Source organism: Caloenas nicobarica, chromosome 2, assembly GCF_036013445.1.
Source record: "Caloenas nicobarica isolate bCalNic1 chromosome 2, bCalNic1.hap1, whole genome shotgun sequence".
Classification (NCBI taxonomy): Eukaryota; Metazoa; Chordata; class Aves; order Columbiformes; family Columbidae; genus Caloenas; species Caloenas nicobarica.
Window position 1 is genome coordinate 47173040 of NC_088246.1, and position 12434 is coordinate 47185473.

The 12434-nt window shown below is 46.9% G+C and overlaps 2 protein-coding genes across 5 annotated transcripts in view; both read left to right on the plus strand.

Moving 5' to 3' along the window:
* The window catches only part of TMEM108 (transmembrane protein 108), a 173203-nt gene extending 167491 nt beyond the window's left edge, over positions 1–5712 (plus strand). For all 4 annotated transcript variants that reach the window (XM_065629322.1, XM_065629323.1, XM_065629325.1 and 1 more), the window contains 2 exons: positions 3791–3945; positions 5411–5712. In XM_065629322.1, coding sequence (XP_065485394.1) covers positions 3791–3945; positions 5411–5533 — 278 coding nt within the window. In that variant the 3' untranslated portion in view covers positions 5534–5712. The remainder of the gene's footprint in view (positions 1–3790; positions 3946–5410) is intronic.
* Positions 5713–9665: 3953 nt separating this feature from the next.
* The window catches only part of BFSP2 (beaded filament structural protein 2), a 28925-nt gene continuing 26156 nt past the window's right edge, over positions 9666–12434 (plus strand). The window contains exon 1 of the mRNA XM_065627915.1: positions 9666–10241. Coding sequence (XP_065483987.1) covers positions 9795–10241 — 447 coding nt within the window. The 5' untranslated portion in view covers positions 9666–9794. The remainder of the gene's footprint in view (positions 10242–12434) is intronic.

Genomic DNA, 12434 nt, shown 5'->3' on the forward strand with positions numbered 1-12434 from the left:
ATAGCGCCTGAATGTGTGGGTCGACTTTTCTCCGTCCAGAGTAGCAGCAGCTCAAAGGGTACGGGTTACAGGGGAACCCTGTTCCTAGTGTTGTTCTGGAAGCAAGCAGTCCTTTTGCTGGCTACATTGATTTCACTAGAATATGCCCCCCAAAAGGTAGTTAATATGAGATGAAGAAGGAACACCCTCATTCCAACCCTGCTGTCCTTTCTCTCCCTCCTAAATCAGGTCTTCTCTCCTTTGGATTGTGGCAGCTTAAGCAGACAGGCTTCTGCTAAAATATGTTATATTCAAGGAAGCTCAGGAACCCATTTTCCACAGTCTTCCATCCGTTTGCTTGTTTGTGCACTAAGGTCAGAGGCCAACAGCATAATTAAGGAAAAGATCATTATTGCTGTATAGCAACCATATCTGTACCTGCCAAGGCCGTTTCCTGCTGGCAGAAGCAGAGATCTCTCTTGACTCAGTGTCACCAGCTTTCCAGCCCCTAAAACCAAAATCCAATACTTCTCTGTCAGCAGACACAACATTTTATAAGCTGTAAAACTTCAAGCTTTCAAAATATTTGCACAGCAATGGAGTTGGCTTTACTGGGGCTCTTGTATCCACAGGCAACTTCAGAAATGTTCTGTGCCTTAGAGACCACTTAGAATCATAGGATAGTTTGGGTTGGAAGGGACCTTCAAAAGTCATCTAGTCCAAGCCCCCCTGCCATGAGCAGGGTCATCTTCAACTAGATCAGGTTGCTCAGAGCCCCGTCCAGCCTGGCCTTGAATGTCTCCAGGGATGGGGCATTTACCACCTCTCTGGGCAACCTGTGCCAGTGTTTCACCACCCTCATTGTAAAAACTTTCTTCCTCATGCCTAGCCTGAATCTCCCCTCCTTTAGTTTAAAACTATTACCCCTTGTCTTATTGTAATAGGCCCTGCTGAAAAGTCTGTCCCCATCTTTCTTGTGGGCCCCTTTTAAGTACTGAAAGGCTGCTATAAGGTCTCCCTGGAGCCTTCTCCAGCTGAACAACCTCAACTGTCTCAGCCTGTCCTCACAGCAGAGCTGTTCCAGCCCTCTAATTGTTTTTGTGGCCTCCTCTGGCCCCTCTCCAACAGGTCCATGTCTTTCCTGCACTGAGGGCTCCAGAGCTGGATGCAGGACTCCAGGTGGGGTCTCACCAGAGCAGAGTGGAGGGGCAGAATCACCTCCCTCAGCCTGCTGACCATGCTCCTTTTGATGCAGCCCAGGACACAATTTGCCTTCTGGGCTGCAAGCACACATTGCCGGCTCATGTCCTATCTTTCATCCACCAGTACCCCCAAGTCCTTCTCCACGGGGCTGCTCTCAATCCCTTCATCCCCCAGCCTGTATTGATACTGGGGGTCACCCCAACCCGGATGCCAGGACTTTGTACTTGGCCTTGTTGAACCTCATGAGGTTCACATGGGCCCACTTCTCGAGCTTGTCCAGGTCCCTCAGGATGGCACCCCATCCCTCAGGTGTGTCAACTGCACCACTTGTTGCTGGAGTACCAAAAAACTCCACAGTCTGTTGGCTCTCGCTGGCAGTGGAGAGGATGAAATGCAGGTCCTGCTTCACCTTCTAATCTTAATGAGGCTGCAGGCTGGTCTGAGACACGGAGGAGGTAGCAGCAAAGTAGGGAGCGAAGATGCAGCCCTTGCAGAGGATGGGCATTTCCCTGCGCAGGGGGAGCAGTTCTGGTGGCCCCCACGAGGTGCCTGCCTGTGGCACAGCAGCTGGAGTCTCCCTGTCGGGCTGTCAGCAAATGAAGTTATTGGTGATAGAAAGAATGAAGCAAGACGAGTGAAAGATAATAGTAAGTTGGATGATGACCTGCTTTTTTTAAGACACGAAGGAGCAGTGCGGGAGATTTTTCCATTAGTTTCGGAAGATTTATAGTATCAGCTCACCTTTCCCTTTGAATGAGATATAAACTGCCTGAACTCAAACCCATTAAATTTTTTTCTTAGTAGCTTATTCTTGTGTTTTAAATAGAGCTCTAGCCTTGCACTTTTGTATTGCTATTTTATGTGGGTAGATGGGATAAGAAATTAGACCCATGGCATGTGGGTAGCTGCAATGTTTGTCAAAACAAACAAAGCAGCTTTGACCTCTCTGCAGTCTTTTCTTTCCTCTGGGCTATAATTCTAAGAAATAATTTTAGCTGTAGCTGAGAAAATAATATATTGCTCTGCTTCATGAATATTTTCTCTCCTCTACCACGAGGGGTTTAGAAATAATGGAGTGGATTTACGGCAGGGCATTCCCTATTTCACAGGTACAAATCAAAGGAAGTCCATGCCCAGCTACCTGTCTGTCTGTATAAATGAGGTAGATTACAAGCACAACAGGTCAGTTAATTCCACAGGTGTAAGATAAGCACACAGAGCTTATGCGCGTCTCCTCTGAACAAACCCTTGTGCACACCTCAGCTTCTGCCTGAGCAAGGACCAGTGGGAGCAGAAAGTTTGTTACAGTGCGTTTGTTTGGTTTTCCTAAAATTGCCAAGATTACCCATCTGAATTGCAGCAGAGATGACTAAACTGAAAGCAATTCCAGAAAATAATACTCCACCAGCTTCGTGTTCGGCCTGCCCGCTGGGCGAATGTTATTCTGGCGTCTCTGCGGGCCAGGGGGTGCCTGTAGCCTTGAGACAAGACAGACAATTTGAAACAGGCTGCCCAGGGAGGTGGTGGAGTCACCATCCCCAGAGGGGTTTAACAGATGCAGAGATGAGTTTCTTAGGGACGTGGTTTAGTGCCAGTGTTGGGTTAATGGTTGGACTCGATGATCTTGAGGGTCTCTTCCAACAAAAATGATTCTATGATTCACTTGCTGGTCACTTTGTCTTGCCTAACTGCTCCACTTTAAGCTCAAATATTTCACCTTGCAGAAGCTTAAGTGTGTTCCACAGATAAGAAAAAAATTTTTAAAAGCCAGGCTCAGATACCCCTAATGGCCAGGCAAGCGTGGGGAACGGATTACTCTTATCAGTAGATCCCACATCCTGATAGAGCTGATGGAGACAGGCAGGAAAACCCCAGCTCTGGGAATGATGCTGCACTGGAAGCGTAAGCTACACAAGACAGGTGCCGGAGGAGATCTCCACACCACCTCACCAGTGCCTCATCCTGCCCAGGAGCCCATCTGTTCCCCTTGCTGGTCACTGATGTTTTGGAGCATGGTCACAAAGTAGCCAAAATCCAAGTTATGAGTGACGGATGACAGAGACAGGGATCAGTGGCACTTCGGGCCGGAAGCTTTTGGTACTGAAGACGTGCAACCACAGTGCATTTATCAATTTGGTCTTGGAGCCTAGGACAGGTATCTCTCGCTGCCCGTTTGTTAATGTGCTCATCGCTGCAGCGTCTGAACATGCTAGAAGCAGAAAAGATCTGCGCAGAGGCATCTCTCGTGGTGCCGGGGAGTGCCCTCTCTCCTAGAGGCTCTATAAATCCCATCTTAGGTATTAAAATACCATCAGTTCCAACACCAAAGCTTTTCATTAGTCAGGCAGCCAAATCTTAAAAATTATAAACCCACATCAGAAAGAAAGTAAACACTGCGTATCCTGCCAAGCCCAAAGCCTCATCTGCTTGGCACAGATTCTCACTTAATTGTGTGGGGTTTGTTAGGAGAGAGCTAGATCTGACTGAGAATGAATGGTATAAATGAAGGTCACCAGCCCTTTCCTTAAGTAACATTAAAGAATCCATGATGCTGATGAGTCCTTATTGAAAGGAAATAACCGGATTTTTGGCATGTTTCTATTGACAGCAGTTCTGCTGACAGTCTGCTGCATGAGGAGGAAGAAAAAGACATCTAACCCAGAAAACAACCTGAGCTATTGGAATAATGCTATTACCATGGACTACTTCAACAGGCATGCTGTAGAGTTACCGAGAGAGATCCAGTCCCTGGAGACTTCAGAGGTACCTCACTTACAGAAATAGTGTCTGAAAACTGTAACTGAAGCCATGCTGGGAGAAGAGGAGAAGAGGTCATATTAATAAAGCCTTGAAATCCCTATGCATATTCAGGGAAACAGCTTTTCAAGGACTCACCCCTACATATGTGTAAGATGGGCTAAATAAGTCACCAAAACCAGATTGCCACCCTGTTCCCAGCCATTGCAGATATGTTCTGCATTGCTGTGTGGTCACAGGAGTTAACTACCTCTAGGTGAATTTGTTCCTGGGTTTCTCTTTGTTCTGAGCCCAGGGCCAATGTCTGGCCATACCATGACTGCTTAGGAGAACACTTTGGGCTGGCTTGTTACTGACAGTCGGTCCCTCTAATCTGCCTTTTGTCCAAGTCCCACACAGCATCAGATAAAGGGGGTAGCGGGCATTAATAATGCAAATAAATTTGGTGCATTTATGTCCTGGGAGCTGTCTATGCCTTCTCAAATACCAGTTCAGTGAGTGAGTGTTCCCAGTAAATGAAGGATCAAAACATCAATATATGAGAGTGTGTGGTGGTGGTGCGTACTCATCAGCCTGTACTTAACAGATTGGACTGGTCCAGTGGGATTATTCATGTATTGGCAGGTGATCCTACTGATAGAAATGTATTCCCTGGCCTCAGAGACAGAGAAGAATAATTTAGCTTAGTTCAAAGGTATTTGAAACCTAGAAACAGTAGAGAGTTTGAGTTTATGCTAAAGTGATTTTCAGATCAGCTAGTTGACTAACTCATCTCATTAAATTAAAACAAAAAAGTGTTTAGAAAGGAACCTCTGAGATGTGATGATGTGATTAGACAAGCACTTGCAGTTGCTTCATTAACCCCACTTTACTGGCAATCGTATTGCTCAAGCTAAGGCAGAACCTGGTCTCAGCTTACCAAGAATCGAATGATGGGCCTACACGCATATAGTATGGTCTCCAAAAGCTGTCGTCTGAGTCATTTAAACCTGATTAGAACATGACTGAACTGGGGCATGCTCGGGTAGCTTGGAACCATTTTTGTGGTTTTCTGACATTAAATAGAAGCTGAAAATGCATCTGTAAGGAGTCAAGATGAGCTGATAGGAAACTGTTGCAAAGTGTCATGAAAGTGAAAAGAAAAAAAAAAGTCAAAGCTCAAATTCTGCTAAGGGACCTGAAGTTTGATGCATATGACTTCAGAGTCCCCAGACTGAGAAAGAATTAGCCTGACTATCAGAGGAGCTCTTCACTCACAGCTCCTGCTGCCTGAAGAAGGGTGAAACTGGCTCATCAAACTTAGCTCTCCAAGAGCTGGAGCCCCCAAAATTCAGGCACTTTTGGAGGACTGGGAGAAGTGATAAAAATACCGGTCCATTCCTCCCATGCATTGGCACAGCAGAGTGCCCTGTGTGCTCATGGGGAGTGAGGGATGGGAAGTGCTCACCCTGCTTCTCTGTCTTTCTCCTAGGACCACCTCTCCGAGCCACGCTCTCCCGCCAACGGCGACTACCGCGACAGCGGGATGGTCCTCGTGAACCCCTTCTGTCAAGAAACGCTATTTGTAGGACATGAGCAAGTCTCTGAAATATGACCCCGCAGCTGCCCGCGTGTTGCAGTTTCATCTCTACCGTCTCCAAATTATAAATAAATATATATATTATAAATATAACCTTTGTGTAACCCTGAATTACAAGAAATGTTTTCAGCTTTTCTTTTCTCCCTCAGAATTGTCAACCCCTTTTTTATAAGTGTGGTAAAACTTTACAGAACTGTGGCTTTATAAAATAAAGGTATTTCTAAGCAAAACACCTGCCAGATGGACTGTTTTCTTCACTGTCATTTACAATCTGCTGCTGAATATACTTGGTCTGGAAGAATATTGGGGAAGTCTGGTTTTGGTGGAGAAAGCATGTGTTGGGTACAGCATCCTGCATTCTACACAACATCATGCAGCCTGGCCATGAACATTCCTGCTTGGTGACCGTCCCTCCTCCTCCTGTAAAATGACTTCAGTCCCTCAAGTCCTTTAAACTGCTAAGCTGGAATACAAACCAGACAAGACCATCTCGGTTGCCAGAAGCAGCCCGTATGGTCCATGCACCAGTCTTGTATCCTTTGTGTGACTCTGCCAGTGCCTGAGCACCTGCTAGGATGAGCCCTTCAGAGTCTCCCAGCTGAATGCAACCGGGGTCTGCAGGGGAAGAGCAGGGAAGCTGGGCTATAGTGGGATGACAAACTAACCTGCTACACCCATGGGATCCAGGCCACGTAAGACAAGGGCAGACCCCTCTGGGTAGAAATGTTGCCCCATAACTTTGTTATGTGTTACCTTCTTCAGACTTAAACAGGAGAACCAAGTTCCAGTTTGACCTCCAAAAGTGTTTCACAGGAGCAGGGACCAGAATGACCTTTTTTCCTGCATAAATCATAGAATGGTTTGGGTTGGAAGGGACTTTCAAAGCTCATCTAGTCCAAGCCCCCCTGCCATGAGCAGGGTCATCTTCAACTAGATCATGTTGCTCAAAGCCCTGTCCAGCCTGGCCTTGAATGTCTCCAGGGATGGGGCATCTACCACCTCTCTGGGCAACCTGGGTCACTGTTTCACCAAATGTCCTAACCACGCTACACATTGGATTCGCAGCTGCTCTGCTCCAGCCCAATGAGTCCCCAATTATTTCCTGCAGAGCAAACAGCCTCGAAAGAAGGCATGTAGAGTGTTCCTTCAGAGGAACAGAAATGTCCTTTAAATTTATCAGAAATCTGGAAATCTGGTGACAAGGAACTCCCACCAATTGAAGCTGCAACTTGGCCCACATTTCCACTTCCTCACTCTTTTATTTATCTCGTGTGCTTGGACTGCTAGTGCCACTGACTCAAGTTGCCTCATAGCCCCTTCTTCTCTCTGAGTCTTTCCTTCCTCCCTTAGGAATGGAAACAGTGTGTTTCAGAGCAAAATGGCATTTTAGACCTACCCAGTTAAGTGCTAGATTGCAGGCTGTACTCGTTAGGGGAGTAGTAGCAGTGAATGAAGCCTAAATGGTGGATTATTAATAAAAATAGATAGTTACAAGGAGAGACTAACATGAAACATGGAATGAGTTTGCCTAAATCAATGCTCTCTCTTTGAATAACCCAGAACTGTTTCCATGGGACCAATTTTCACTTTTACGGCTCAAATTGCCTTTTTTGGATTGTTCAGCAAGTGAAATGGCCTCCGTGCTTTGAGGTCTTGGATGTCCTCTCCCCACCTCTGGCCACCAGTCCTTGTACATTATTTTCCACCTTCTCACTTCATCAGGAGCATGCTGGGAGGCAGCCCAGAGGTTACCCCTGCTCCAGCTGGCTGCTCTGTGCCACCAACTGCTCAGGTTTATCGCCTGGTTGCGTGAAAGCGAAGTTTGAGCAGGACAGGGTTAGCATAGCATCATTAACCATATGCCTTGTTCGAGGTGAGCCACAGCTGCTACCAGAAAAGGGAATTATAGCAGTGGCACATCTGGTCCAGCTGTTCCCACCTGCCCACAGTGTCTTGGTGGATGTGGTTAGTCAGAACAACCTGGCAACTTTACTAAATGATGGCTGAAATCTGACCAAGACAAGGCTCCTCTCAGGACCGGGGGGCCGCAGAGGCACTGTCACTCCTCCTTTCTCCCTGTCCCACATATGCACTTCCTTTGTGCCCAGGCACAAATCTGAGTGTGTGCCACAGGCTTCCTAAATTAGAAAATTGTAATGTTATAGGGGATCTTATAGATATTTTATTTTCTTTTTAGAATCAGAGAATGATGCACCACTTCCCTACGAGGTGACTGGGGCAGGCAGGAAGATGTGGCTGGGTATGGTCATGGACAGGCACTTTGGGAATATATCTTTTCACCATGGGGTAAACGCTATGCAATACGATACATGAAATCCTCATGATCAAATACTAAACAGCCTCCTGGAAATCACCGGTTGATTATAAACTTCCTGAGGGTCTTGCTAAGACCTTCATCTTCTATTTCAACAGGAAAGTGGAGAGAATGAGGTTACAGAGAACTAAATTCAGTTCTTTGCAAAAAAGTCCATAGTTTTACATTTGTTTTCTGTAGGTGGTATTGCTTTTGCAAGGCAGATTTTTGTTTTATTTGACACAGAGCAAATACACTGAAAATGTTGTGTAAGGAATACTGGAGGATTCCTCTCATTTAGCCAGCACAGTTTGCTTGCTAATCTAAATGCAGAATGCCTAGAAATTAGCCAAATATACTTGCAAAGCTGTGGGATGCTGCACCATTCCCAGGCTTCACACAACAGGGAAACGGTGACCTCGCCGTCCTCAAAAATTAAGCAAAACAAACTCCAGCCACCAACCCGGCAAGCCAGGATTAGGCACCCGCAGAAGACAGGGATTTCTGATTGTATTCTATCTCGCCAAAGTCTCACCGCCACCCCTGTACAAACCTCCACCGCATTAGGGCAATGCCCAGCATCAGCGCATTACAGGCATGCCTTTCATTCAGTATTGCAGCCTTTCAGTACTTAAAAGGGGCCTATAAGAAAGACAACGACAGACTTTTTAGCAGGGCCTGTTGCAATAGGACAAGGGGTAATGGTTTTAAACTAAAGGACATTCAGGCCCGGCATGAGGAAGAAAGTTTTTACAATGAGGGTGGTGAAACACTGGCCCAGGCTGCCCAGAAGGGTGGTCGATCCCCCATCCCTGGAGACATTCCAGGCCAGGCTGGACGGGGCTCTGAGCAACCTGATCTAGTTGAAGATGTCCCAGCTCATTGCAGGGGGGTTGGACTAGATGGCCTTTGAAAGTCCCTTCCAACCCAAACTACTCCATGATTCTGTGCCTGCAAAGGTGTGCACATGGTAATCCTGCACTGGAGCAAGGCTGGCACCCTGGCTGTGAAGCACCCCTGTTCATAGGCAGAAAAAAGTATACCTAATACTGTATAATTACATATCCCACTGTAGCATGAACACATACTACTTAAGTGCCTATAAACTACCCACCTGATCACTAGTTGCTAAAGAGCAGCGGCATAAAAAGAAGAGCAGGGGAAAACTCCCCCATCCCCTGCAATAAGTTGTTTCACCCTTTTCTTTGGGTTCACAGTTGCCTCACTTCATCGCCACATTATGCAGCCAGAGTGAAATGGGGTCTTGTTGAACAGATAATGTAACGTTAAACCGACTGAGCAGGAGTGGACGTGAGGGTGCATGTCCCTAGATAAAATCTGCCTGGTTTGGGACAATGTGCCTTGGTCAGGTGGTGAAGCCAAAGCGCAGAGAAATCCAGAAGCTGCAGCAGGGCTGAGGGAGCATTTGAGGCTCTTGGGCAGCGAAAGGCTGGCTCAGCTCGCATCTGCTATGGCGTAGCTGGCTCCTCAAATCTTTGGGTTTTGCTAACTTTGGGTAAGGTTTTGCTGCAGGAGACTCTGTCTGGAACAAGAATGGGTGCGAGCAGCTAATGTGTTTGTAATACACGTCTAGATACCTGTGGGTATAGGGCTAGGAAATCATCTGGGTGTCACCATAGAAAACACCGCTGGTATTTTAACACGTACGTTGTACTGAATCCCCATCCCGCTGTCCCTGTAAACACCATTGTGCTTTTCATCTGCCACATTTGCAGCAGCAGCAGCAGGGAGATTTCCCCTGAAATGGGATTGCTGACCCAGCGGCCGCCCGGACAATGTGATGGGCGCTCCCAGGCAGCACAAAGCCCTCCCTTCCAGAAAGCCATCGCACAAAGCCGAAACTCCCCCAGAGCCCCAACCTGCTGGGCTCGGCACATCCCTCCCGCCAGTGCGGGGCTTGGCGGCCGGGCTGAGCGGGGCTCAGCGGGCGGGAGCGGCAGGATGCCCTTGCCCAGGCGCCGGTCGTCCTTCTTGGGGCAGCAGCCCTCTTCCACCGCGGCCGAGAGCTCGGGGCCACCCGGCCGCCGGTTGAGCATCGGGAGCCTGGCGAGACCCCCCGGTGTCTACGTGGGCACCGTCCCCACCGGCGGCGTGAGCAGCTTGGGCACCCGAGTGTCCCGCAGAGCCCTGGGCATCAGCAGCGTCTTCCTGCAGGGTCTGCGCAGCTCCGCCGCCGCCGTGCCCCTGGCCCCGGGGCTGGAGAAGGGCAGGGGTCTCTCCTACGAAACCCTGAACAGCTGCTTGGTGGAGTACATTGAGAAGGTGCGAGCTCTTGAGCAGGTCAACCAGGAGCTGGAGGAGCACATCAGGGTCTACCTGGACAAGAAAGCGGCCAGCGTGGGCAGCTGGGGAGCACTGCGGGAGAACTGGGAGACGATTTACCATCAGGTGGGTACCAGAGCGCTGTCGGCAACAGGGAACTTCACGAGGCATTAGCAACCCTGAGCGGTGAGGATTGATGTTTATGATGAATGTCACCTCATTTCAAGGCGCGGTGCCCTAGACAGAGGGTTTTTAAACTATCTTGATCATAATTAGCGTTATCATTTCACAGTGTGCTGTGGAAAATACCTACTAAGCAGAATTCCCTCAGGCATTTTGCACATGGAGGCGATTGAAATGCGCCCCAAGGTGCGATAGTCTGGGCTGACTAAAAAGTGGGGGGATTCTAGTTCTTTTTTTGTTAGCTGTGGTTATTACACTGAGCATCAAAATTATTAAACTGCTAGGACTGAATTAGTTTATCCCTTAACATTATATAATTACAAACACTTATTAAAAAAAAAAATAGCAATTCAGGTTTTTACTTTATTCCCTTGTTTGCTTCATCACATTTTCAAAAGCCCTATTTATTTAAAAATAATAATTACACGGCTACCAATGAGTGACTCCTTCCCTTGCCTTTGTTGCCACTCCACCGTCCCTTACACCCACCTTCTTCACATGGCACAAGCTGCAGGGTTCTCCAGGAAAGTGTTTATTGTAAGGGTGTGAAATGGTGTTTGCATTGACCTCATGGACAAGACAAGTTCCTTTTGCTGACCCGTAAGACTCTGCAGGCTGATGTCCTGCTTGCAGGGAACACAGAGCTCTGCTTCCCAAGGTCTCAGTGCATATCATGAGTCTTGGCTTCTTGACTCCCAGCCACTGGGAGTGGAGAGGACCCCAAAAAGCTGGACCCTGTCATCTTGCACATCTCTTCCCGACAGCACTTGTGCAGGTGCAGAAAATGCCGATGGCAGGTCTTCAGAAAGCCTGAAAGACAACTTGAAGTTCCTCAAAACAATCGTGTGTTCTTCCCTGGGCTGGCCAGAGTTTTACCTCTGGCATAGGAAAGAGGGTGCATTTTTATAGTGCACTGTGTTTTTAGGGCAGGTCTTCACCCAGAACACTAGGAATGCTGCCTGAACCCTGTTGTACCAAGATCCTGCCAGCAGAAATGCCCGGTTAAGCACTGACTTTTAAAGTTATCTGTACTGGTAAATGACATTTCTGCTGCTAATCCTATAAAAGCTTCCTGAAGGGACTGGCTGCTGAAGGCAATAGCTGCTTGGAATCTGGGATGCTTACGAAAAGCCATATCCTTGAACCTATCACCTCGCTGAGGTAGGTGGGGACTTCGATGTGAGCTGGAGGATTAATACTTTGCCGCCACTGTCCCGTGTTTTCCAGACAAGTATCCCATTTTGCCTCTGTAGATCTCACCTGTAAAACCTATCAGGGACTATGGTTAAGACCAAAAAGTAGGACTGTAGGATATGTGATTTATCTTTATATGAAACCCCAATATTATAGTGCAGATGAACCTAATAATGTAATAATTTTTCATCAAAATTGCTTTCCTTTTAAGCTTTCTTTACATTGTCATCCTGCCACCTTGCCTCCCTCTCCCTTTCTTATGAGTAAAAATAAGAGCAGCTCATAGAGAAATGTAGCTTGAATATGTATCAGAAAAACAAAGCTATGAAGTAATAGCATTTGCAAGAATCATAGAAAATAAGAGAAGATTAGCATTATCTATATCTATTTAACCATGAAAACACATTAGAGAATACATAAAGTTTTCTGAATTACTTCAATTAAATCAAGAAAAGAGGCATCGCGTAGTGGGTTTTGACTTTCTCAGGCATAATCTGAGCTGTTATGTACAATTCTGACTAATAGGTTTCTTTGCTTTTCTATATTAAGCGTCTGACCAAAAATGAAAGCAGGACCTCATCCAGCCCAAACACTGATTAACTTGTTCATCTGGGGGCTAACTAGCAAAAGTATACCAGCATCAACACCAAAACTGTCATAGTTATTAAAATAACATCAAATCAGTTGCCGTGGAAACTGCTGCAACCACACAAAGTCAGTACCCTCCTGCCATGATGTGTCCCAGTAGGAAAAGTAAAAGGTGTTCAGCTGTAACAGAAATGAGAGATGCCTGGGAGATACATTTCTAGATGTTAATTTTGTAAATATATTCAGATTTTCTATACATGTCCACATCCACTTAATGTGACATACCATTTTTCAGCCTCCTGCAAAATCTGAGTATTGAATTTGATTCCCAGCCAGCCCGGTGCTTTCGGCCGT